Source organism: Macaca mulatta, chromosome 15 (genome assembly GCF_049350105.2).
Source record: "Macaca mulatta isolate MMU2019108-1 chromosome 15, T2T-MMU8v2.0, whole genome shotgun sequence".
Lineage (NCBI taxonomy): Eukaryota > Metazoa > Chordata > Mammalia > Primates > Cercopithecidae > Macaca > Macaca mulatta.
In genome coordinates, this window is record NC_133420.1 from 64,298,959 (window position 1) to 64,325,488 (window position 26,530).

A 26,530-nucleotide genomic window follows, 5' to 3' on the forward strand; every position below is an offset into this window, starting at 1 on the left:
ACAAGATACAGTCACACAAATGTGCCAAAATATATGTATAATGGTGTTCATTCAGCACCATTTAGCATAGCAAAACACTGGAGACATTTAAATGTTCATCAATAGAAGACTGACTAAATAAATCAAGGTTTATCAATATAATGAAAAACAATGTCGCTATTAAATAAATGAGGGATATCTATATGTATTGTCATAGATAAATGTCTAAGTGAAAAAATAAAATTGTAGTACTATGCTTTCATTTGCGCAAGAAAAAGCTACAGTATTTATTTTCTGGGAGTTACATATAAACCTGAAATCTGAGACATTCTCTCCCTAGCTTATGTCACTGGATTAATTTTGGCTTCTGAGCCTTCATTGCACCACTCATTGTTTAGGAGCTTGAAAGAAAGTGTAATAGAATCTGTGTTATATAGGATCTACATCTACAAAGAATTTCATGCTCCCCCAACAAAGAAGAATATTATAGAATACTGACCCCCTTCTGAAACAGCCAGAGGGAAGACACTCACCGGATATACAAAAATACTGTTGAATTCTTTGTTGTTGGCTTGCAGATATCTCTCATGTTCTGAAAAAAGATGGGATAAACGATGAGATGGATGCCCTTGTGTATATCGGACTGGGATGTTGGCTGCTAGTGAAGACTTCACTAGATCCCCACACTTTCTTGCTGAAGATATCTATTTAAGGATGGGAGTTTGTTTCTTTAATAAAAATAATCAAGAAATGTAATAAAAATAAAAATATTCAAGTATTGAAGCTTTCTGGAGGCAACAGGACAAGTAACTCCTGAGGAGTTCTCCACCATCAATGCTTCTAGTACTTCCTAGATTATGTCTCCACAGACAACAAGATGGTCTGCACCAATTTTAGTGCCAAACACAGAAACCCAGCCTTCCCTCATAAGTCAATTTTAGCACTTTGTCTTAATATATCTGAGGCTGTTTTCCAAGTCAGCTTGTCCTAAACTTGCTTAACTAAATTTAAATTAATAAATCATGACTGAGCATCTATTGCACAGAGGCCAGTGTACTGGATGCCATGGAGGGATAAAACGATGAGTAAGACAGTCTCTGACTTCAAGGACTTTAGTATAGTAGAAGCCTGATAACTACTTGACAAAATCATCACATCAAAACATAGAGGTGTTTGTTACAAACTATTACAAATAGTGAGCCTGTTACCATGCTATGAACAAACAAATATATATATGTGTGTGTGTATATATATATTTCTTATATGTGTGTGTGTATATATATATAATCAATAGATCTTTCTCCCCTGAATGAAATATTCCTATAGTCTCTTTGGTTCTTCCTTGGTTCAGCAAGCATTTGCTGAGTTCTTGGCAGGTTCAGGCCCTGTGCTAGGTCCTAGGGTTATGAGATGAGGAAAACGTCATCCCCGACCATCTTGGTACTCCTATTCCTAGTAGGAAAGACAAATACAAAATAAAATTTCAATCTAATGCAAGGGCAGAGATACAGATTGGAGGTGCACAGAAGAGGGGATGGAAGTCAGGGAAAGGAGGACATAGAGGTATTCCTGGAGGAGAAGATGCTTTAGTTATTTGGATGATATGGATTAAGTGCTTCCCAGTTCTCTTAAGCCTATGTATTATACCAAGCAATCTAGAATTTAGCCTGAAGGCTGACAGTGCTCCTAAGCTTTCTACCCTTTTTTTTGTTGAGACAGAGTTTCGCTCTTTTTGCCCAGGCTGGAGTGCAATGGCGTGATCTCGGCTCACTGCAACCTCCGCCTCCCAGGTTCAAACAATTCTCCTGCCTCAGCCTCCCGAGTAGCTGGGATTAGAGGCATGCGCCACCACCCCGGCTAATTTTGTATTTTTAGTGGAGACAGGGTTTCTCCATGTTGGTCAGGCTGGCCTTGAACTCCCGACCTCAGGTGATCCACCTGCCTTGGCCTCCCGAAGTGCTGGGATTACAGGTGTGAGCCACCGTGCCCGGCAGCTTTCTACCCTTAATGCTTCTGGTAATTCCTAGGTAATGTCTCCATAGAATTTGCCCCCTCAGAGAGTGGGCCGTAGCAACCCCTCTGCCTCTGAGTTGTATTGAATATCTACTTTAAAGCTCTTCTGGCCCCCTAAGGTCCTCCTTGGCCCATGGCTCACAAGATTAAAAAGAAACTTCCTTCCTTGGCCCTCAAAAATTCTATCCTAGGCTACCAACTCCTACTCTGATCTTGAGCTACTTGATTCACTCCTCCAAGAGGAGTCTCTGGCTCCAGGTCCTAGAAACCCAACCCTGCAATTGTTCAAGTTTTTTTTTTTTTTTTTTTTTTTAGCTATGATTCATATAATATAAAATTCACACCCTGAAAGTGTACAATTGAGTGGCTTTTAGTATATTCACGGTTATGCAACCATCGTCGTTAATTCCAGAACATATTCATCATCCCCCAAAGACACCTCATACATGTACTCTCAATCTCACCTCTCCTCTCAGTCCCTGGTGGACACTAATCTACTCTCTGTCTCTGTGGATTTGTGTATTCTGGACATTTTACATAAATAGAAGCAATAAAATATGTGGTCTTTTGAAACCGGCTTCTTTCACTTAGAATAATGTTTCCAAGGTTCATTCATGTTGTAGTATGTATCAGTACTTCATTCCTTTTTACATCTGAACAATATGTCAATGTTTGGATGTACCACATTTTACTTATCTATTCATCCATATTTGGGCATTTGGTTTGTTTCCACCTTTTGGCTACTGTGAAGAATACGGCTATGAATATCCATGCATAAGTTTTTGTGTAAACATGTTTTCATTCCTCTTGAGTATATACCTAGGAGTAGAATCAATAGGTCGAATGGTAACTTTATGTTTAATTTTTTGAGGAACTGCTTAACAGTTTTCCACAGTATCTGTACTATTTTACATTCCCTCCTCACAATGTATGAGTGTCCCAATTTCTCCACATTCTCTCCAGCACTTGTTATTGCTCATGCTTTTTACTTTGGTAATTTTAAAGGCTGTGAAATAGTATCTCACTGTGGTTTTGATTAGCATTTCCCTAATGACTAATGATGATGTTAAGTATCTTTTCATGTGCTTATTAGCTATTTGTATATTTTTCCTTTGAAGAAATGTCTATTCAGATTATTTGACCATTTTTAAAAATTTTCAACTTTTGTTTTACATACAGGGGGTACACGTGCAGTTTTGTGGCACACGTATATTGCATCCACAACCCCTCCCCCTCTAGTAGTCCACAGTGTCTACTGTTCCCGTTAATGTCTTTGACCATTTTTAAATTGTGTTGTCTCTTTATCACTGAACTGTAAGAGTTCTTTATATATTCTGGATAGAAGGCCCTTATCAAATATATGATTTGCGAATATTTTGTACCATTCTGAGTTGTCTTTTCATTTTCTTGAAAGTTTGCTTTGAAGCAACAAAATTTTTTATTTTGATGAAGTCCTATTTATTTTTTCTTTGGTCATTTGTGTTTTTGGTGTCATAGTTAAGAAACCATTCCTAATCCAAGGTCATTAGAATTTACTCCTATTTCTTTTTCTAAAAGTTTTATAGCCCAGATGCAGTGACTCGCACCTGTAATCCCAGCACTTTGGGAGGTTAAGGCAGGAGAATTGCTTGAGCCCAGGAGTTCAAGACAAATCTGGGCAACATAGTGAGATCCCATCTCTACAAAAACTAAAATTAGGCATGATGGTGCAGCCTGTGATCCCAGCTATTCAGGAGGCTGAGGTGGGATGATCACTTGAGGCCAGGATTGAGGCTGGCCAATGAGCCATGATTGCACCACCACACTCCAGTCTGGGCAGCAGAGCAAGACTCCAAAAATAAATAAATAAACAAAATTAAAAAGAGTTGTATAGTTTTAGCTCTTACATTTAAGTCTTTGATCTATTTTGCAGTAATTCTTGTATATGGTGTGAAGTAGGGGTCCATTTTTATTTTTATGTTTTTGTATGTGTATATCCAATTCTACCAGCACCATTTGTTGAAAAGACTATTCATTTCCCAATGAACAGTTTTAACACCCTTTTGAAAATCAATTGACTGTATGCGTTTTCTGTATCTACTGAGATAATGCGGTTTTTATTCTTCACTCTGTTGATGTGGTATATCACATTGATTAATTTGCATATGTTAAGTGATCTTTGTGTCCTAGAGATAAGACCCACTTGGTCATGATATATGATTCTTTTACTGTGATAATGGATTTATTTGCTAGTATTTTGTTGAGGATTTTTGCATCTATCAGAAGTATTGGCCAATACTTTTCTTTTCTTGTAGTGTCTTTGGCTTTGGTATCAGAGTAATGCTGGCATGATAAAATGAGTTTGAAAGTGTTCTCTCTTTTTCAATGTTAGGAAGAGTTTAAGAAGGACTAATGTTAATTCTTTTTTAAATGTTTGATAGAATTAACCTGTGAAGCCATCTGGTTAACTGCCTGCCTTGACCTCCCAAAATGCTGGGATTACAGGCGTGGGCCACTGCACCCGGCCTGCTGGGAGGTTTTTGATTACTAATTCGATCTCCTTACTTATTAGTCTGTTCAGACTTTTCCTTTGTTAATCAGGCTTGGCAGGTTGCACGTCTCTAGGAATTTATCCATTTCTTCTAGGTTATTCAATTTGTTGGCGTATAACTTTATAATAGTCTCTTGTGATCCCTTTTATTTTTGTGGCATCAGTTGTAATCTTTTCTCTTTCATTTTGGATTTTAGAGTCTTCTCTTTTAAAAATAAAAGTTTACTTAAGGGTTTGTCAATTGGGTTTATCTTTTCAATAAACCAATTCTTAGTTTCATTAATTTTTCTATTCTCCATTTTATTTATTTTTACTCTCATTCCTTCCTTCTGCTAACTTTGGGCTTAATTTGTTCTTTTCCTAGTTCCTTAAGGTATAAAGGTAGGTTGTTTAATTGAGATCTTTCTCTTTTTTTCCTTAATGTAGGCATTTATTGCAATAAAATTCTCTCTTAGAACAACTTTTGCTGCATCCCATAAGTTTTATGTTTCCTTTATATAAAGGTATTTTTACTCCACCTTTTTGATTTCTTTTTTCATCCATTGGTTATTCTAGTGTCATACCATGTGGTTAGGAAAGATACTTAATATACTCCCAATCTTTTTACATTTGTTAAGACATGTTTTGTGGCCCAACATATGATTTATACTGGGAAAAGAACAACATATTCTGCTGTTTGGGGATGGAATGTTCTGTATATATCTGCTAGGTCCCTTTGGTCACAGTGTTATTCAAGTCTACTGTTTCCTTGATTCTGTTTCTGAATGATTCTATTGTTGAAAGTGGATTAATGAGGTTCTCTACTATTACTGTACTGCCGTCTATTTCTCCCTTCAGTTCTGTTTATCTTTGCCTTATATATTTAAAGTAATTATAGATAGGTAAGTATTTACTATTGCCATTTTGTTAATTGTTTTCTGAGTGTTTTGTAGTTCCTTTGTTCCTCTCTTGCTGTCTTCCTTTGGCCTTATACATTTAAGTGCTTTGGTGCTGGATGCATTTATACTCACTAGTGTTATATCCTATTTATGAATTGGCCCTTTTATCATTAAATAATGAACTTTTTGTCTTTTATGACAGATTTGTCTGACATAAGTATAGCCATCCTTGCCCTCTTTCAGTTACCATTTGCACAGAATATCTTTTTACATCCCTTCACTTTCAGCCTATGTATGTCCTTAAAGCTAAAGTGACTCTCTTGTGGGTAGTATATTGTTAGATCTTGTTTTTTGTTTGTTTGTTTTGTTTTTTCATTCAACAATTCTAGTCAGTCTTTTGATGGAAGAATTCAATCTATTTACATTTAAAGTAATTATAGATAGGTATTTACTATTGCCATTTTGTTGTTTTCTGAGTGTTTTTTGTTTTGTTTTGTTTTGTTTTTTTTTTTTTGAGATGGAGTCTTGCTCTGTCACCCAGGCTGGAGTGCAGTGGCCGGATCTCAGCTCACTGCAAGCTCCGCCTCCCGGGTTTACGCCATTCTCCTGCCTCAGCCTCCCGAGTAGCTGGGACTACAGGCGCCCGCCACCGCGCCCGGCTAGTTTTTTGTATTTTTAGTAGAGACGGGGTTTCACCGTGTTAGCCAGGATGGTCTCGATCTCCTGACCTCGTGATCCGCCCGCCTCGGCCTCCCAAAGTGCTGGGATTACAGGCTTGAGCCACCGCGCCCGGCCGTTTTCTGAGTGTTTTGTAGTTCCTTTGTTCTTCTCTTGCTGTCTACCTTTGTGATCTGATGACTTTTGTAGTGGTGTGCTTTGATTCCTATCTTTCTCTTTTCTATATCTACTAGAGGCTTTTTCTTTGTGGTTACCATTTGTACAAATTGTTACCAAGATGAAACTGGGATGTTCAGCTAGGCTTACCCAAGGATTTGAGAGTAAATAGATTTAGATTATACACACTAATTTGGACAGAGTTGACATTTTTGCAATATTAGTCCCCTATCTGGTAACGTGCTATATTCCTGTGAGAGAGACAGAGAGATAGCTGTTGGCGTCCTCCTGGGACGCCACTCCTTTGTGCATGATGATCATGTCTATATAGTCAGCTTACCAGCAATACATAAGCAAATGGCTATGAGTCTTCTCTGGACTATGCTTACAACCCAGCTATGCAGCTCGTAGTTCATTCTACTGGACTAGTACATTTCTTCCTTGTTATATTTTATTCTTGTGATTATTAGGATGAATGGTTACTGGATGATTACTAGCTGAATAAACATGGGAGAAGTTTTATACTTACGTGAGATGGGATTGATATATTTTGTTGAGCTTTATTTTGACTGGTTAGTGGCATATTTACAACTGCATGATACAAGGGCTTCTGCTAATCATTGAAGCTTAGCTTCTCCAAAGCAGTGTAATATACATAGCTCAGAAAATTTAGTCCCATCTAGGATTTAGAGCTGGTATATGGCCTATGCCCTTTGTGCAGGGACTTTCTCAGGGGGCACAGATAGCTACCTGATTAAGGCAGGGCACTAGAGAAGTATTGGTGTTTCTATTTGTGCTGAGATTCTCCAGTCCCTGGACAGGCTATGTTCATACTCAATATATTAATGGATTAGTTAATAAAATCAGTTTCTCCCATGCCATTTATCCCTTCAGACCAGTAAAACCTATTTGTTTAAAAATATTATTTTATAACTCTTGATAGAGTTATAATATTTTCTTACTGGATTTTACATTTCTTATTAAATTTAATCCTAAATATCCCTGATTATTTTTTAACCTAATGAGGGTCTAACAGCCTCTGCCAGTAATTTATCTGGGTGCAACAGGCCATTCTTTCACTAGTTCTGAAGGATACCTGGGGTTCAGGCTCTACACAACAACTGAATACTGAACACATATCTCCCTCTTTGAGTTGAAGAGTAAAGTAAAGCAGTAGATTCCAAGATTCAGAGCCTGAGTTGCTAAAGACAGATTGAGACTCCAAAGTAGGGGCAGGATTAACCTTCATTTTGTTCTGGCTCTTTGATGACAGACCCGCCATGAAGAAAGAAGGAGAAAGGAAAGTAGGATTTTCATCAGAAGAAGAGGAATTGGGGGCTAGAAAGTCAGATTTCCTAAGAGGTCTATGATGAAGGAAAAGAAGGAATGATGAGAAAAGTGGTTAAAATATCACTTTGCACAACCATCTAAGAGAATAAACTAAATGTATGAGAGAGAAAAAAGGCAGACTGTAAGGAAAGAAAGTAACCAGCCTTGTTTGAGATCATAAAGGCAGGAAGAAAGTTTTCAGACTGGATAATAAAGATTAATTTAAGATTCCCTGGGGCATGTAAATACTGGGAGAGAAGACTGGGTGACTAAGTGTCTTCCCCATTACTTGTTAATTCAAAGGTTTTTCCTGTTTGGCTGAAACAAGAATGACAAAATGTGAATTATGAGTGAGAGGTTAGAATGACAGAAGGTCGGAAATTAGTTGAGACAAGGAGAGTCTAGGAAATGGTTTAGTTGAAGAAGTCCTAGCTATGGAACTCAAGGGGACAAACACCTACTTCTAGCCACTAGTGACTGTGGAAAATTCATTCTCCATTAGGAACTGAGGGTTGAGTCTACAGCCTATTCAGTCAAAGACTGGTTTCAAAGGACCTGTCCTAAAAGCTGGCCTGGGCATGGTTAAATAATTGAACTAAAAGGGCCAGACATCTTGGTGAAGTGAGGCAACCTGGTGTTATAAAATGTGCCGTAGACTTAAAGTTTAAAAATATAGCAAGCTCCCATAGCGGTTAAGAACACAGACAATTGAGTCAGGCTGTCAGGGTTCAAATCTTAGTCTTCTACTTCAGAGCTTGAGTTGGTGAAGACAGATTGAGACTCCAAAGTCAGGGCAGGATTAACCTTCACCTTATTTTGGTTCTTTGATGACAGACCTGCCATGAAGAAAGAAGGAAAAAGGAGAGTAGGATTTTCACCAGGAGGAGAAGAGGAATTGGGGGCTAGAAAGCCAGATTTCTTAGCCTTGAGAAAGTAACTTAACCTGAGACTCATTTTATTCTTCTGTAAGATGGAAATGACAATAATATCTACTCATAAGGTTATTGGGAGGATTAATGAGTTAAGGCATACAAAATATTTGAGAACAATTCCTAATAATTGAAAATGCTCAGGACATTTTAGCTATTCTAGACTGGACTCTGCAACTAAATTGTTAAGTGACCTAGGGCAAGGCACTTTTCGTTTCTTGGCTTTAGTTTCTTCATGTGTAAAATGGGGTAGTAAAACCTACTGTATATGCTAATAGGGCTAAATGAGATGATAAATGTAAAGCGCCTATCTGATTCCTGACAAATCGAAAGTACACATTTTTAACTTGAGAAAGGCGAATGAAAAATAAATAAAAAATAAGAACCACACAAAAGTACACATTAGGCTATGTGCAATGGCTCATGCCTGTAATCCCAACACTTTGGGAGGCCAAGGAGGGAGGCTCACTTGAGGCCAGGAGTTCAAGACCAGCCTGGTCAAGGTAGCGAGACCCTGTCTCTACAAAAAAAAAAAAAAAAAAAAAATTTAATGTAGCTGGGCATGGTGCCACACACCTGTAGTCCTAGCTACATGGGAGGCTAAGGTGGAAGAATTGCTTGAGCCCAGGAGTTGGAGGCTGCAGGGAGCTTGATCATGCCACTGCACTTCAGCCTGAGTGATAGAGGGAGACCCTGCCTCTAACAACAACCAAAAAAAAAAAAAAAAAAGTACACATTAAATGTTATATTCTGTTATTTATCTTATAATATGTCAAGGAGATTCCATATGCATCACTGATATAGTTGTCTGTGCCCAAAATAGATTTTGAACTTTCAGCTACCTTCTGTGGATGCACTAGGCCAATCCAGGTAGTGGAAAAGGAAGTGTACAAAAGCCATACTCTAGTGAGGAGAATTCTCAGTCTACCTGTTAAAAAGGTAGTAGAAGTCTCAAAATAGAAGAAGCCTCTGTTTAAGGATATAATGCTTAGAGTTTTGACTCAAATGCCAGGGTGAAAGACTTAGCTCTTATGCAATATATGTAATACAACCTCAGGTTTTAGGGGTTAAAGCTACAGAAGATTGGCAATTATCCTAGACAAGGAAATGGCAGAAACTAAAATGGAAAATGAGCTCTGTAAGATGAAACAAAAGAAAGTAGCACACTGAAATATAAGTAACCAGGAAAAGAAGGGGGAGGGCAGAAAAGGAATGAAGACCAGTTAGTCAGGTGAAAATCAGGCTTAGGAGATTCTGAACAAATAGTTCCTTGTTCACAATGGGGAATTGATCACAAATGGGATTTTCCAGCTAATGCAAGAACAATGAGATGATCTTCTGGAGTGCAAGTCTCTAACTACTGGATTAGTCAAGGCTTACTCTCCACATACTACTGTACTCACAGTTCCATTAAACCCAGGTGCTGGCAGGGCAAATTTAACAATGACCCCTTACTGTAGTTCTAGATTAGCAGGCCTAGGTGATTTCAGCCAAGTCATTTAATGGGTGTCATAGAAATTTCCTTTTCCTGTCTCTAAAAATAAGTGAAGATAGCTGCAAGGGGAAGGATAAAGGGCTAATTTCAGGTCAGATTAGTTGGAGACAGTTATGATTTGGCTGTGATCCCAGCCAAAATCTCATCTTAAATTGTAATCCCATAATCCCCACGTGTCAAGGGTGGGACCACGTGGAGGTAATCGGATCACAGGTGTCGTTTCCCTCATGCTGTTCTCATGATAGTGAATGAGTCTCATGAGACCTGATGGTTTTAAAAGTCTCTGGCATTTCCCCTGCTTGCACTCATTCTCTCTCCTGCTGCCCTGCAAGAAGTGCCTTCTGCCATGATTGTAAGTTTCCTGAGGCCTTCCCAGTCATGTGCAAACTGTGAGTCAATTAAACCTCTTTTCTTTATAAATTACCCAGTCTTGGATATTTCCTTATAGCAGCTTGAGAATGAACTAATACAGAGTCAGTTTGCATTAAGAATACTGGAATTTCTCAGACAGATTCCAAATGATCACAATTCATCCTATGGTAGTCAAATAACAATCTAAAACATTACAGCTATCAGAAGATTTTAGCTAACCATATGGCTTAAAGTCTTGAATATACATGAAAATTTATTTTTCATCTCTCCAGACTTCATTTCTGAGAAAACTGGAGCATAACCACCAGATATTTCCATGTAAGGAATAGTAAAATGACTGGGCATGGTGGCTTACACCTGTAATCCCAGCATTTTGGGAGGCTGAAGGGGGAGGATTGCTTGAGCCCAGGAGTTCAAGACCAGTCTGGGCAACATAGCAAGACACCATCTCTTAAAAAAAATGTATGGTAAGAAGAATAGCTAAGTGATGTAGCAGAGAATCATCACAGAAAAGGCCAGTATCCACGGCCCTGCAGAAAGGGCAGTAACTAATTTGCTTTCTCACCACCATTTCATTGCATGTTTCTGGTTCAGTCTACCCACAGCTACATCCCATGGTTTATATTTAACTTACTTATCACACTTACTTACAATACCAGCATTCTCCCACTAAACAAAGATCTCCTTATAGGTACAGGTCATGAGATCAGCTTTTTTAGATGCCACATATGAGTCAGATCATGCAGTATTTGTCTTTCTGTGTCTGGTTTATTCACTTAACATAATGTTCTCCAGATTCATCCATGTTGTTGCAAAATGACTGGATTTATCTCTTTTTTATGGCTGGATAGCATGGTGGTTACCAGGGCCTGGGAGGCTGATGAGGGAGAAGTTTGGGAAATGTTGATCAAAGGTTACAAATTTCAGTTAGATAGGAAGAATAAGTTCCAGAGATCTATTGTACAACATGGTGACTATAATAAATAACAATACATTGTATTCTTGAAAAATTCAAGAGTAGATTTTAAGCGCTCTCACCATAAAAATGACAACTATGTGAGGTAATATATATGTTAATTAGCTTGATTTAACCATTCTGGAAGGGGTTTTGTGTGTGTGTGTGCATTTCAAAACATGTTGTACACAATAAATATATATAATTTCGTGTTAATTAAAAAACCATTAAAATATTTCAGTAGCTTTTGAGGTACAAGTGATTTTGGCTACATGGATGCATTATACAGTGGTGAATTCTGAGATTTTGGTGCACCCATCACCCAAGCAATGTACACCGTACTCAATATGTAGTTTTTTATCCCTAACTCCATTTGCACCCTCCCCCTTCTGAGTCTCCAAAGTCCATTTTACCACTTTGTATGCCTTTGTGTACACCTAGCTTAGCTCTCACTTATAAGTGAGAACATACAGTAGCTAGTCTTCCATTCCTGAGTTACTTCACTTAGAATAATGTCCTCCAGCTCCACCCACGTTACTGCAAAAGACATTATTTCATTCCTTTTTATGGCTGAGTAGTATTCCATGGTGTATATATACAACATTTTCTTTATCCACTCATTAGTTGGTGCGTACTTAGGTTGGTTCTGTACCTTTGCAACTGTGACCTGTGCTTCAATAAACATGTGTGCATGTGTCTTTTTCACATAATTATTTCTTTTCTTTTGAGTAGATATCCGGCAGTAGGACTGCTGAATCAAACAGAAGATCTATTTTTAGTTCTTTAAGGAATTTCCATACTGTTTTCCATAGAGATTGTACTAATTTACATTCCCACCAGCAGTGTATTAGAAAAATACTTACAACCACGTCCTTCTCTTTTCACCATATCCATACCAATATCTAGTGTTTTTTGGCTATTCTTGTAGGAGCAGGGTGGTATATCATTGCAGTTTTAATTTGCATTTCCCTGATGATTAATAATGCTGAGCATTTTTTTCATGTTTGTTGGACATTTGTATCTCTTCTTTTTAGAAATGTCTATTCATGTCATTGGCTCACTTTTTGATGGGATTATTAGTTTTTTTCTTGCTGATTTGTTTGAGTTTCTTGTAGATTCTGGATATTGGTCCTTTGATGGATGCAGGGTTTACAAATATTTTCCCCCATTCTGTAGGTTATCTGTTTACTCTGATGATTATTTCTTTTGCTGTGCATAAGCTTTTTAGTTTAATTAGGTCTCATTTATTTGTTTTTGTTGCATTAGCTTCTGGGGTTTTAGTCATGAATTCTTTGCCAAGGCCAATGTTCAAGAGAGTTTTTCCAAGGTTATCTTCTAGAATTTTTATGGTTTCAGGTGTTGGATTTAAGTCTTGATCCATTTTGAGTTGACTTTTGTATATGGTGAGAGATTGGGATCTAGCTTCACTCTTCTACACGTGGCTAACCAGTTTTCCCAGCACCATTTATTAAATAGGGTGTCCTTTCCACAGTTCATGTTTTTGTATGCTTTGTCAAAGATCCGTTGGTTGTAAGTACTTGGCTTTATTTCTGTGTTCTCTATTGCATTCCATTGGTCTGTGTTTCTACTTTTATACCAGTACTATGCTGTTTTGGTAACTATAGCCTTGTAGGATAATTTGAAGTCTGGTAATGTGATGCCTCCAGGTTTGTTCTTTTTACTTATGGACTGCTTTGGCTATTCAGAGTCTTTTTTGGTTCCATATGTAGAATTGTTTTTCCTAATTTTGTGAAAAATTATGCTGGCATTTTGATAGGACTTGCATTGAATCTGTAGATTGCTTTGGGCACTGTGGTCATTTTCACAGTATTGATTCTTCTAATCCATGAGCATGGGATGTGTTTCCATTTGTTTCTATCATCTATAATTTCTTTCAGCATTGTTTTATAGTTCTCCTTGTAGAGATCGTTCACCTCCTTAGTTAAATATATTCCTAGGTATTTTATATTTTTTGCAGCTGTTTTAAAAGAGATTGAGTGTTCCCGATGTGAGTCTTAGCTTGGTGTTTGTTGGTGTATAGTAGTGCTACTGATTTGTGTACATTGATTTTGTAACTTGAGACTTTTCAAAATTTGCTTATTAAATCTAGGAGTCTTCTGGAGCAGTCTTTAGGGTCTTTTAGGTATATGACCATATCTCCAGTGAACAGAGACAGTTTGATTTCCTCTTTCCAACTGAGATGCCCGTTATTTCTTTCTCTTGCCTGATTGCTCTGGCTAGGACTTCCTAATGGACTACGTTGAATAGAAATGGTGAAAGTGGGCATCCTTGTCTTGTTCGAGTTCTCAGGGGGAATACTTTCAACTTTTCCCATTCAGCAGGATGTTGACTGTGGGTTTGTTATATATAGGTTTTATTATTTTGAGGCAAGTCCCCTTCTATACCTAGTTTATTGACAGTCTTTATCACAAAGCGATGCTGGATTTTATCAAATGCTTTTTCTGCATCTATTGAGATGATCATACTTTTTTTTTTCTTTTTTTTTTGAGACGGAGTCTTGCTCTGTTGCCCAGGCTGGAGTGCAGTGGCACGATCGTGGCTCACCACAACCTCCGTCTCCCAGGTTCAAGTGATTCTCCTGCCTCAGCCTTCTGAGTAGCTGGGACTACAGATGCATGCCACCATGCCTGGCTAATTTTTGTATTTTTAGTAGAGACAGGATTTCACAATGTTGGTCAGGCTAGCCTTGAACTCCTGACCTTGTGATCCACTAGCCTCAGCCTCCCAAAGTGCTATATTACAGGAGTGAGCCACTGTGCCCGGCCAATCATATGTTTTTAATTCTGTTCACGTGATGTGTCACAATTATTGACTTCCATATGTTAAACCATCCCTGAATCCCTGGGATGAAACCCACTTGATTATGGCAGGTTTGATCAGCCCACTTGATCTTTCTGATGTGCTGTTCGATTTGGTTAGCTAGTATTTTGTTGAGGATTTTTGCATCTATGTTTATCAGGGATATTGGTCTGTAGTTTTGTTTTTCTTTTTTAAATGTCCTTTCCTGGTTTTGGTTTCAGGGTGATACTGGCTTCATAGAATGTTTTAGGGAGGATTACCTCTTTCTCAGTCTTTTGAAATATTTCAGTAGAATTGGTACCAATTCTTCTCTTAATGTCTGGTAGAATTTCACATTAGAATCCATCTGGCCCTGGGTTTTTTTATTGCTAGCAATTTTTTTAAATTACCCATTCAATCTCACTGCTTGTTATTAGTCTGTTCAGGGGACCTATTTCCTCCTGACTTAATCTAGGAGAGCTGTATGTTTCCAGGAATTTATCCATTTCCTCTAGATTTTCTAGTTTGTGTGCATAGAGGTGTTGTTGGTAGTCTCAAATGATCTTTTATATTTCTGTGGTGTCAACTGTAATATCTCCAGTTTTATTTCTAATTGAATTTATTTGAATTTTCTCTCTTTTCTTGGTTGATATAGCTAATAGTCTATCAATTTTGTTTATCTTTTCAGAGAACCAGCTTTTTGTTTCATTTATCTTTTGCATTTTTTTGTTTCAATTTCATTGAGTTCTGCTCTGATCTTTATTATTTCTTTTCTTATGCTAGCTTTGGGTTTAGTTTGTTCTTGTTTCTCCAGTTCCCTGAGGTGTGATATTAGATTGTCAACTTGTGATCTTTCCAACTTTTTGATGCAGGTATTTAGCACTATAAACTTTCCCATTAGCACTTTTTTTGCCGTATCTCAGAGGTTTTAATGATCTGTGTCACTATTGTCATTCATTTAAAAGAATTTTTAAATTTCCATCTTGAGTTCATTGTTAACCCAAAAACAATTCAGGAGGAGATTGTTTAATTTCCATGTATTTGTATAGTTTTGAGCATTTCTTTTGCAGTTAATTTCTACTTTTATTCCACTGTGGTCTGAGAAAATACTTGATCTAATTTTGATGTTTATAAATTTATTAAGACTTGTTTTGTGGCCTATCATATGGTCTATCTTGGAGAATGTTAAATATATTGATGAGAAGAATGCATATTGTGCATATCTTGGGTAGAACGTTTTATAAATATCTGTTAGGTCCATTTGTTCCAGAGTGCCATTTAAAGTCCATTTTGTTGTTGTTGTTGTTGACTTTGTCTTGATGACCTCTCTAGTACTGTCAGTGGAATACTGAAGTTCCCCACTATTATGATGTTGCTATCCATCTCATTTAGTAAGTCTAGTGGTAACTGTTTTATGAATCTGGGAGCTCCAGTGTTAGGTGCATATAAATTTAGGATTGTAATACCTTCTTGTAATTGAGCCTTATATCATTGTATAATGACCTTGTCTTTTTTTCACTGTTGTTGCTTTAAGGTCTATTTTATTTTAGATAAGAATAGCCACTCCTGCTTGCTTTTGGTTTCCATTTGCATGGAGTATCTTTTTCTACCCCTTTACCTTGAGTTTATATAAATCCTTACATGTTAGGTGAATCTCTTGCAGACAGTAGATATTTGGTTTGTGATTTTTTAAATCCATTCTGCCAATCTGTATCATTTAAGTGGAGCATTTAAGCAATTTATAGTTAACATTAATATTGAGATGTGAGGTACTGTTCCATCTATCATGTTGTTACCTAGATACTTTGTATTTTTCATTGTGTTATTGTTTCATAGGCCTTGTGAGTTTTATGCTTTCAAGAGGTTCTATTTTGCTGCCTATCGAGCTTTGTTTCAAGATTTAGAACTTCTTTTAGCATTTCTTGTAGGATTGGTATGGTAGTGACAAATTCCCTCAGCATTTGTCTGAAAATGACTTTATTTTTCCTTCATTTATGAAACTTAATTTTGCTAGATACAAAATCCTTGGCTGACAGTTATTCTGTTTAAGGAGGCTAAAGATAGGACCCTAATCCCTTCTGGCTTATAAGGTTTCTGCTGAGAAGTCTTCTGTTAGTCTGATGGGTTTTCCTTTACAGGTTAACTGATGGTTTTGTCTCACTGCTCTTAGAATTCTTTCCTTCACATTGACTTTAGATAGCCTGATTACTATATGCTTGGTGATGTCTTTTTGCAAGAAATCTCCCAGTATTTTTTTATGCTTCCTGTATTTGGATATCTAAATCTCTAGCAAGGTCAGAGAAGTTTTCCTCATTTATTCCTTCAAATAAGTTTTCCAAACTTTTTACTTTTTCTTCTCCTTCAGGAACATCAATTATTCTTAGGTTTGGCCATTTTACGTAATTCCATATTTTTGGAGACTTTGTTCATTTATTTTTATTCTTTTTTTTTTTCTGATTGGGTTAATTTGAAAGCCTTGTCTTCAAGCTCTGAAATTCTTTCTTCTAGTTGTTCTAGTCTATTTTTAAATCTTTCCACTGCATTTTGTAATTCCCTAAATATGTCTTTCATTTCTGAAAGTTCTGATTAGCTATTCTTCAAGATCTCTATCTCTTTAGAAAAATTTTCATTCATATTCTGAATTTTTTTTTTTTTTTTAAATTTCTTTGTGTTGGCTTTCACCTTTCTCTGGTATCTCCTTGAACTCAAGAAAATAACCAAAGCTTAATAATCAACCATTTGAATTCTTTATCTGGTATTTCAAAGATTTCATTTTGGCTGGGTGTGGTGGCTCATGCCTGTAATCCCAGCACTTTGGGAGGCCGAGGTGGGTGGATCACCTGAGGTCAAGAGTTCGAGATCAGTCTGGCCAACATGGTGAAACCTCATCTCTACTAAAAATACACACAAAAAATAGCTGGGCATGGTGGCACACACCTGTAGTCCCAGCTACTTGGGGAGGCTGAGGCAGAAGAATCGCTTGAACCCAGGAGGTGGAGGTTGCAGTGAGCCAGGATCGTGCCACTGCACTCTAGCTTGGGTGACAGAGGGAGATCTCATCACAAAAAAAAAAAAAAAAAAAAAAATGATTTCACCTTTGTTTGGATCCATCGCTGGAAAGCTAATCTTTCGGGGGTGCTACAGAACCCTGTTTTGCCATATTACCAGAATTATTTTTCTGGTTCCTTCTCTTTTGGGTAGACCATTTCTTCTAGTTACTATAGAATTTATTTTTATTTTATTGTGTTTTTAAAAAATTTCTTTTTACCCCCTTAAGGATCTGACTTTAATGTTTACTGTAGTCTAATTTGGCTCTTGGTGCTTTCAGGGGTGAAGATTCTATGTAAGCTCCTTGGTTATCGGGAGTCTTTGTATGATGGCCTTCTCAGATGCTAGTTTGTAGTAACAATGTGCACGGTGTATGAGCAAGTTTACTGTCTCACACGGGGTTGGAACGGCAGAGTCTTTTTGAAACTTGCTTATTTCATTCCCCTGTGGTATACACCTTTTTGTTTACTTATTTTTCCCTAGTATTTTATTTACTGGGTTGAACAGGCTGGGCTTCGGGCCAGCAGAGGAGGTATCCCTGTGTAGAAACCAGTTGTGGCTGAAGCAGGTGGGTAAATGCAGTACCCAATGGTGGGCAGAGGTCCTAACTTTGTCAGAGGTGGCTGGGGGAGCTCTCACTGAGAAACACTGAGGTTTTATCAGGGGGAAGGGTGGGAGCCACCTCAGCTCCCCTGCCAGGCCAGCAGGAAAGCTATCTACCTCCCAGACACAATCCTGACCATGTTCTAGCTGTTCAGATCAGAAAGGTACCTTTTTTCATCTGCAGGAATGTTGATGTTCCAAGTAAGAAAGAATCGTGACTCTACCTCTTGTGCAAGCCTGAACCTGGAGAGTGCTCCTCCTATGGAGATACAGTCACCCTGAAGTGTTCCAGAAAGGCTATGCATAGATGCACTCACACCAAGCTCCCATGGGAGAAGCCCCAGCTGCGTCTGCAATGGTGGATGAGGGGGAAAAGAAGTTCCCTTCTCTCAGACTCTTCACCAGCAGCAGGCTTGGTGCCTGGATGTTGGAGGAGAGCTGCAGACTTTCCCTGCTAAGCCCAGGACTGCAACTGTGCCTCTGCTGAAAGAAACTTCCACCAGCAGAAATATCTGGGACTCAGGGCCTGCCATCCAGAGTCTTTTGTCCCATGGGATATTCCCTTGACGTAGTATACTCCCCTTTCCCCTAGAAGTAGGAGTCCCTGAGAGCCAGACTACTGTGAATTCTGTTGCTCTTCTGGATCTAGCCACCTAGCGGGGCTGCCACACTCCAGGCAGGTACTAGGGAATGTCTGCAAGGGATCTAGTTATGTGACCTGTCCTCAAGTTTCCCAGAAGCAGGTACTAGCACTGGCTCTGATGGGCGTTGCAGGGAAGTGACATAGACTCTATGAGAGTCCTTGGTTATAGATAGCCTTAGTGTGTTGGTTTTCTCAAATGCCAGTGGTAGTAAGTAATGACCTGGTCACATAAACAGACTCAGGACCTCCTGGTCGGCCAGGGTGGTGCAGACAATGGTGATAGCTGAGATCAGGCACAAGTTTCCTCCTTCCTGGGTACAGTGTTATTCTACCTGGAGGTGCTGTAATGGACTATGTTGGCCTCTAGCCACGAGGTGGCACTTGGAAAAGAGCACCAGCTGTGGTAGCAGTGGTGGGATTTGTGCTTGCCTTATATTCTCAAGGGAGGGTATTCTGGTTTCTCAGGCAATGGGTAGGGCCATAAAGCTCCCAAAAGTTTCTGTCCTTTGTGTTAAGCTACCAGGGCGGGTGGAGGGGCAAAGCCAGGTGGAGGCTGAATAAGGCAGGTCTGTGCTCTGGCTCTCCACATGTAGGGCAAACAGCAGCCCCTGTGGAGCTCGAGGGGCAGCTCTCGGGCCACTGGGATATTATTCCAAGGAGAAGCATAGCTGTTTCTACTGTACAGAAGAGTTTGCACAAGGAGTGAGGAGTAGCAGGTGGCAGTAAGGCCCACCCAGCTCCCATTAACATGACAAAACAGATCTGACACTCCTAGTAATCCACTAGCAGCAGCAAGCTAAGGTCCAGGCCATCGTGCTCAGAACTAAAAATTGCCCCAGGTCATAAGCCTTCCCTGCAGAGATACTATGTGAGGTACTGCATATGTTAATTAGCTTAATATAACCATTGTAGAAGGTATGCATATATTTCAAAACATCATGTTGTACACAATAAATATATACAATTTCAAGTCAATTTTTTAAAAAAAATGTACAGACCATATTTTTTCTTTTCTTTAAATTTCTGTAGCCTACTGCTTGGCTCAGCATTAGGCTCTGGATTTAATAAAGATTTATTGAATGAACAAGCACACAAGTGAAAAATGCTTAGACACATGTTCTGCTAAATTGGGGTCAGATTGCTGTCCAAATTCCTCCAATAGAGGACAATCACCTCCTTCTTATGGGAAGATCTATATAATCACAAAACAGCTGGACTCAAAGAGGAGCCTCAGCTAAGGCTAATGGTTTGTTGATACTTCTATGCAAAGGTCAGCAAATCAGAGGATATTCAGCATGGCTGAAGAGGGTGTGCAGAGTGCAGTGTTAAGAAGAGCTTTGAGAGGAAGTTCACTCAAGTCTGGAGTGTCATGAAAAGTCCAGCTCCTGAGCTGCTACTGATCTCCTGCACCTCTAAGTCTGACCATCCCCTACAGCTTCATTAATTCTTCTGAGTTAAGCAAAAACAAGTCTAAAATTGTTCAAAAGATCAGAGCCTAAAGAAAATCAAAATAACCATAAAAGCAAAAAAAATTTCCAATTTATTAACTAGGGTCCATAGAAGGCTGGTTTGGCTGGCACAATTTAGGACATGCTCAAAAACCAAAGGCCTTATTCCCTACTCCCCTTACAGACCTTTGGCTTCTCCCTTTCTGTAGGGCAGAAGCTGACAGGAACATCCAGGCGGATGGAAATTGGGAGTTGTGCTTTTCTACTCTGACCACATTTGGAATCTGGGACCAATGATTTCTCCTCAATGCAGTAAAGGTAAAGTCAGTCTTGTTTGATTGAACTGCTAGACATTACTTTCAGTGCTTCTCAATCATAAAACCTTTCCTGGGATAGAAGACAAAGGTTTGGGAGTTATATGAAAAGCCATCAGAAACAAAATGCCTTGGTGATGCTAAAAAAGCAATTTAAATCTAAAAGATTCAAACCTTAACCCCTTCTGTTTAGGGCTGCCAGATTTAGCAAATAAAACATTCAGATACAAGATAAGTATATTCCAAATACCAGATGGGACACACATACTAAAAAGTTATTTGTTTATGCAGTGACATGATCACAGCTCACTGCAACCTCTGCCTCCTGGGTTCAAGTGATTCTCCTGCCTCAGCCTCCCAAGAAGCTGGGATTACAAGCGCCTGCCACCACGCCTGGCTAATTTTTGTATTTTTACTAGAGACAGGGTTTCACCATGTTGGCTAGTCTGGTCATGAACTCCTGACCTCAAGTGATCTACCCACCTTGTCTTCCCAAAGTGCTGGGATTACAGGTGTGAGCCACCGCACCCGGCCACTGGGAACTTTTGATCTGTCTTTTCTAAGCAACTTTATGAGATAAAATTTATAAACCATACAATTCACCTATTGAAAGTGTAAAAATTAGTGGTTTTTAGTATGTTCACAGAGTTGTGCAACCTAAATGTCTACTTTTGTGCTTATTTAAATGCTCTTTTGTAAAGCATTCTGTTACTAAGATTCCGATTAACTTTCCTCTCTACATGCCACAATATCTATGCCCTCTTCCTTCCTGGAGTTCTTTTTCTTTTTTTCCTTTTCTGTCCTTTCTTTTTAGTTTCTCTTAGTTATTTTCCATTTGTGATTATACTTTTTTCTTTTTATTAATTTTAAGAATTACCCAAAGTAATATAAAAATACATTTTCACTGTAAAAGATTCAAAAGCAAAAATATATACAGAAAAAATTTAAAGTTTCCTTTCCTGTGCCTTCCACTCCTTCTTTTCCTAAGGAAACCACTCTAAATAGATTGGTGTATATCCTTTGGGTCCCTTCCATTTCAAGGATTTTATATACAAATATTTATGTATATACACACATCTCTCTCTCTATATATATTTTTAATGAGATCCTACTAAATGTATTGCTCTGCAAGTTACCTTTTTCTTTTTACACTATGTATTGGTCATCTTCCCATGTCAATACATATAGATTTACTCCAATCTTTTGAATTACTACCTAGTATTATTTAGTTACCTCTCAATAATTGTTGATACTTTTTATTGTTGTTTTGTGGTGTTGGTGGTGAAGATGGTATTTGCAGGAGTGTGTGGAAGGTAAAGGAAAGGGAAAGGAGAAATACAATAATGGGACAGTCTTGCAAACTCTCTAGGACAGAGAGAACTCTGTAGGCACTATGCTAGGCAGACAATCTAGCGGAATCACACAATACAGATGTAAAACAGAAAAGCATGTCAAGGCAGGGTATACATAAGATGTTAAATGAATGGCAGAGACCCAAGATAATTAAAATTATATGTCCACACAAAAACTTGTACACATATGTTTACCACAACATTATTCATAATACCCAAAAAATGGAAACAATTCAAATGCCTATCACCTGATGAAGAGATAAACAAATTGTGGTATATCCAAACACTGGAATAGTATTCTGCCATAAAAAGGATACATGCTACAATAAGGATGGACCTTGAAAACATAAGTGAAGGAAGCCAGTAACAAAAGGCCACATTTTATATGATTCTATTTATATGTCAAGTCCAGAAAAAGTACAAAAATTAGCTGGGTGTGGTTGCATGTGCCTTTAGCCCCAGCTACTTGGGAGGCTAAGGTGGGAGGATCACTTGAGCCCAGGAGGCTCAAGCAATGAGCCTCAAGTTGCAATGAGCCAGCATACCACTTCACTCTAGTCTGGGTGACAAAGAGAAACTCTGTCTCAAACAAACAAAAACTGTAGAACCCAAACATTACAGGAATTCAGGAAGGAGAGATAAAGGGGGGCAGGGCAGAATTGTTGGAAAGGGCTTCATGGAGAAGGACTTGCACTAAACTCAAGAGATGAACACAGGTTAATTAGGTAGAGATGCAGGGGACAGTTTTGTAAGCAGGAAAAAGGACTTAATGAAAGGTTTGGCATTGAGACTAGACAAGTTCTATGATAGTACAGTAAGTATGAAAATCTGAAGGAGGCAGAAAACAAGAACTTCAAGTCAGGACTTTAACATTAGGATAATGATAACAGAGTGCAGACAGAAAGACCACTTAAAAGATGGCTGTAATAGTCAACACTTAAAATGATGAAAGGCTGAACTAAGAAGTGATAGAAAATAGAAAGGAGAGGCCCGGCATGGTGGCTCATGCTTGTAATCCCAGAACTTTGGGAGGCCAAGGCAAGTGGACCATTTGAGGTCAGGAGTTCAAGACCGGCCTGGCCAATATGGTGAAACCCCGTCTCTACTAAAAACACAAAAATGCTGGGCATGGTGGTGTGTGCCTGTAATCCCAGCTACTTGGGAGGCTGAGGCATAAGAATCACTTGAACCGGGAGGCGGAGGTTGCAGTGAGCTGAGATCGTGCCACTCCACTCCAGCTTAGGCAACAGAGCTAGACTGTCTCAAAAAACAAAAAAAAAAAAAAAAAGAAAAGAAAACAGAAAGGAGAGGGTAGACAAGCAAGATGTTAGAACTGGCCAGTATTTATGTACCGTAAAATTTCCAACCAGAATAGGCCTGAAGATTCTGAATATTCAAAATAGTGTTACCTGCCAAATTATTGGGTTTAGCACTGTTGTTTTGTAAATTCAGGGCAATAGGCCAAAATCTTGGGTAAACCAGTATTAATTGCTTACTGCTCAAAATGACAGAAGCAGTAACTCTATCTGCAATATGTAGTCCTAGCCTACCTATAGTGATTTATAACAGGAAAACTGGTTTCAATTCTTTTTCCTTGGTAAAATGTTTGGCTTTTGAAATAACACACATTTATAAATGTTCTTAATTATCTTTCTGATTGAAAGTGTCAAGCTCTTATAGATTAGTTTTTACACATTTACCAGTGTTTATCATGTGGCAGATACTGTCCTAAATGCTTTATATATATTACCTAATTTAATCCTTACAGCAACCTTATGTGGTAGGACTTATATTATTATCCCCATTTTACAGAAGAGGAACTGTAGCACAGAGAAATTAAGAGATTTGCCCAAGATAATGTGGTAAGTGGTGGAGCTAGGATTCAGACCTAGACAGTATGACTCCAGAATTCATGCTCTTGACTACTGTGCTTCCCATATGGTATTTATTTCACTGCATTTATGGCAGATATTTGATATTTATTGGTGCTATTAAATATGCTGTTAAGTAATTAATAAGTTTCCATTCTGTCTAGTTTTGTTGCCATTGTATTGCCATACCTAGCACAGTGGCTGGCACTTATTTAGTAATCAATAAATATTTGTCGAATGAATTGATTAGTCTTTATTGATGATTATTACATTTTTCATTTGCCTGGAACTTACCACTCCCTAAAGTATTCTGCTCTCCATATTTTCTGTTCATAAGAATATGCAGAGCAGTTGATTATCTTTTGGGTTCTTCAGCCCTTTAGCTCTCCTGAGGGTAGCAGAGGACTCCCTGGTTCTCCTTTGGATGGAAGCTTCCTGACTTTCTCCTTCTGGAACTAGGGCCAATGTCCTTGACATGGGTTTCTTCCATGAAGAAACTGTACAATTGCCCAATGACAGCAAGTAAAGAAAGTACACTCACCTGTAATCTCAGCACTTTGGGAGGCCGAGGCGGGCAGATCATGAGGTCAGATCGAGACCAGCCTGGCTAACATTTTTATGAAACCCCGTCTCTACTAAAAAAAAATACAAAAAATTAGCTGGGCGTGGTGGGCACCTGTAGTCCCAGCTACTCGGGAGGCTGAGGCAGGAGAATGGTGTGAACCCAGGAGGTGGAGCTTGCAGTGAGCCGAGATCACGCCACTGTACTCCAGCCTGGGCAACAGAACAAGACTCTGTCTTAAGGAAAAAAAAAAAAAAAAAGAAAGAAAGAAAGTACACTGTGACCTTTAATCAGTGAACTGATTTCATTCTGCACCTTCTCCATTCCTCAAAAGGAAGCCTAAATCTAAATCTTTCTTTTTCAAAATTTCATGTTAGAAATAATTTGTTGTTGTTGTTCTTACAAAACAGGCAGTTCCATTCTTTCAGAATGGAAGATGGCTGGAGTGTGATTACTCCTGCCCCCTTTAGGATTTTTTTTTTTTTTTTTTTTTTTAAGATAGAGTTTCCCTCTGTCACCCAGGTTGGACTGCAATAGCACAATCTTGGCTCACTGCAACCACCACCTCCCAGGCTCACATGATTCTTGTCCCTCAACCTCCCAAGTAGCTGGGACTACAGGCATGCGCCACCATGCCTGGCTAATTTATTTATTTATTTATTTTATTTTTAGTAGAGACAGGTTTTGCCATGTTGGCCAAGCTGGTCTTGAACTCCTGGCCTCAAGTGATCTGCTGGCCTTGGACTCCCACAGTGCTGGGATCATAGGTGTGAGACACTACACTTGGCCTCCCTTTAGGATCTTGATTCACCAAACGAAAGCACAGAAGTGGTATGGAAATCCTCCCTTACAGAGACAGATCCATTTGTTCTGTCCACAAAAAGGTTGTAAAGGAGGACCTTATCTGCCTCAACAGCCTTTTTTCACACTGATCACCTCTTTTTAGCAGGAGGCAGTTATGAAGAATGGGGGAGAGAAGGAAAGGTACACAAGCTGTACTGGTGAATTTCCAAATATAAAAGTTAAGAGAGTACTCAAATTAGGATTTTCACATGATAAAACAGTGGAGCTTATACTTGTAAGTACAAAGTATTTACTTTTGAAAAATATATTTCCTTTCCTGATCAGTTGTTTGGTAGGTTAACAATCTAATTGGCAGGTTGATCTGTCATATGTGCATGTACACACACATACACGCGCACACACACACACACACACACACACACACTCTTCAAAGGTAATGACAATGACATACTCAGATACATTTTCCTGAGTTTACCTATGTTCATCTTGTCTGTCCTCACTTTGGCTTTCAAATAGAGACATTGCAGAGTAGACCAACTATAATTCCATGGAATTTCTATAAAGGAAATAAAGATTCAGAATATGAGAATTTCTCATGCTGATACCGTGTCATTCAAACACATTCTTAAGAAACTTGGAACTTGATCCCTGAAGTCCAAAATGATCTATCTCTAAGACACATATGGTAATTTGGAATTCACTTTATTTATCTTCATCATAAAGTTATAGTTTCAAAGCTTGGGAAACAGATTTCATTTCCTGACAACCGAGTTGAAACTGATGACTACGGTTGTCAGAAAAATCATCTGAAACCTAGAAACAGGTGAAAGAAATTATTGGGTGATCTTTTAGTACAGTTTTGGGTTTATATCTTTGATTAGTTTTCTATTGACTAGACTATTTTATAACTGGTTAGGGCAGAGGTTAACTTACAGATTTTTATCTAGTAGTGATAAGAATGTTTTATGTCTGGTGGAAAAGATGACTCCAAAGTTTATGACTTATTGCACTTTAGGACATTAATTAGTTTTGTATATAATTCAGAAATCATATTTTAACATTCCTTTATTAAATTGCCTATAAATACTTAGCTCTTAATTTTTCATTTGAACTTATCTTAATATCTTACTGGTTACCTCATTAATTAATAAATTAAATAAAATATTTGAGACCTATTCATTTCGTATTTATATAAAAGTCAAATTTTTTAATACTTGGAAAAATTATACTTTATGAAACTCCATGATTTGCTATACAGACATATCCTTCTTTGCCTCCTGTTTTTCTCTCCATTCTTAACCCAACTCAGAAAAGGCCAATAAAGTATATGTATTTTAATCAATTTATTTCAGGTCCCCTAAAGTACAGATGAGTCAAGACTAGAAAACTTTATAGGTATTTTCACCTCAATTATCCCAGACATCCCAACATAGGGGGGAAAGTCATAATCTTGAGAGAGGTGTAAAGTCGAAGTAAAATGGTGTTCCCAGCCATGATATATTCAACAGCTAGGAAAAAAAATAACCTTGACAATTGTGATCACTTTGGAAAGATAATACATCTTCTAGTTCTGCCCTCAGTGAGTCTCAAGTGACCTCATTATGAATACAATTCGAATTTCAGGAATCTAGGCAGAGTTGCATCCTAAACCTTTAGAAGCTAGAAAGTTAACAGCAGTTAGATATAAAACTACAGGAAATGAAGTACTGGGCATTGTGACAAATTGGTAAACAAATGCTTCCTATAAAAGTATCCAGATTTTTTTTAAAGAA

At 38.3% G+C, this 26,530-nt stretch overlaps 1 protein-coding gene and 2 long non-coding RNA genes across 3 annotated transcripts in view; 1 reads left to right on the forward strand and 2 right to left on the reverse strand.

Annotated features, from left to right (window-relative positions):
* The window catches only part of LOC697274 (phospholipid-transporting ATPase FetA), a 110,628-nt gene that overhangs the window by 74,364 nt on the left and 9,734 nt on the right, over nt 1-26,530 (reverse strand). Inside the window, exons 2-3 of the mRNA XM_077965866.1 lie at nt 25,234-25,314; nt 513-571 (exon numbers count right to left, since the gene is read on the reverse strand). Of these exons, the coding sequence (XP_077821992.1) occupies nt 513-571; nt 25,234-25,243 (69 nt within the window). The 5' untranslated portion in view covers nt 25,244-25,314. The remainder of the gene's footprint in view (nt 1-512; nt 572-25,233; nt 25,315-26,530) is intronic.
* LOC144334662 (uncharacterized) lies at nt 12,410-17,200 on the reverse strand. The gene is made up of 2 exons (XR_013404773.1): nt 16,927-17,200; nt 12,410-14,045 (listed from the first exon to the last, which is right to left on the reverse strand). It is a non-coding gene; the product is annotated as an uncharacterized LOC144334662 (long non-coding RNA).
* The window catches only part of LOC144334643 (uncharacterized), a 190,992-nt gene continuing 184,526 nt past the window's right edge, over nt 20,065-26,530 (forward strand). Inside the window, exon 1 of the long non-coding RNA XR_013404753.1 lies at nt 20,065-20,173. This is a non-coding gene — a long non-coding RNA (uncharacterized LOC144334643). The remainder of the gene's footprint in view (nt 20,174-26,530) is intronic.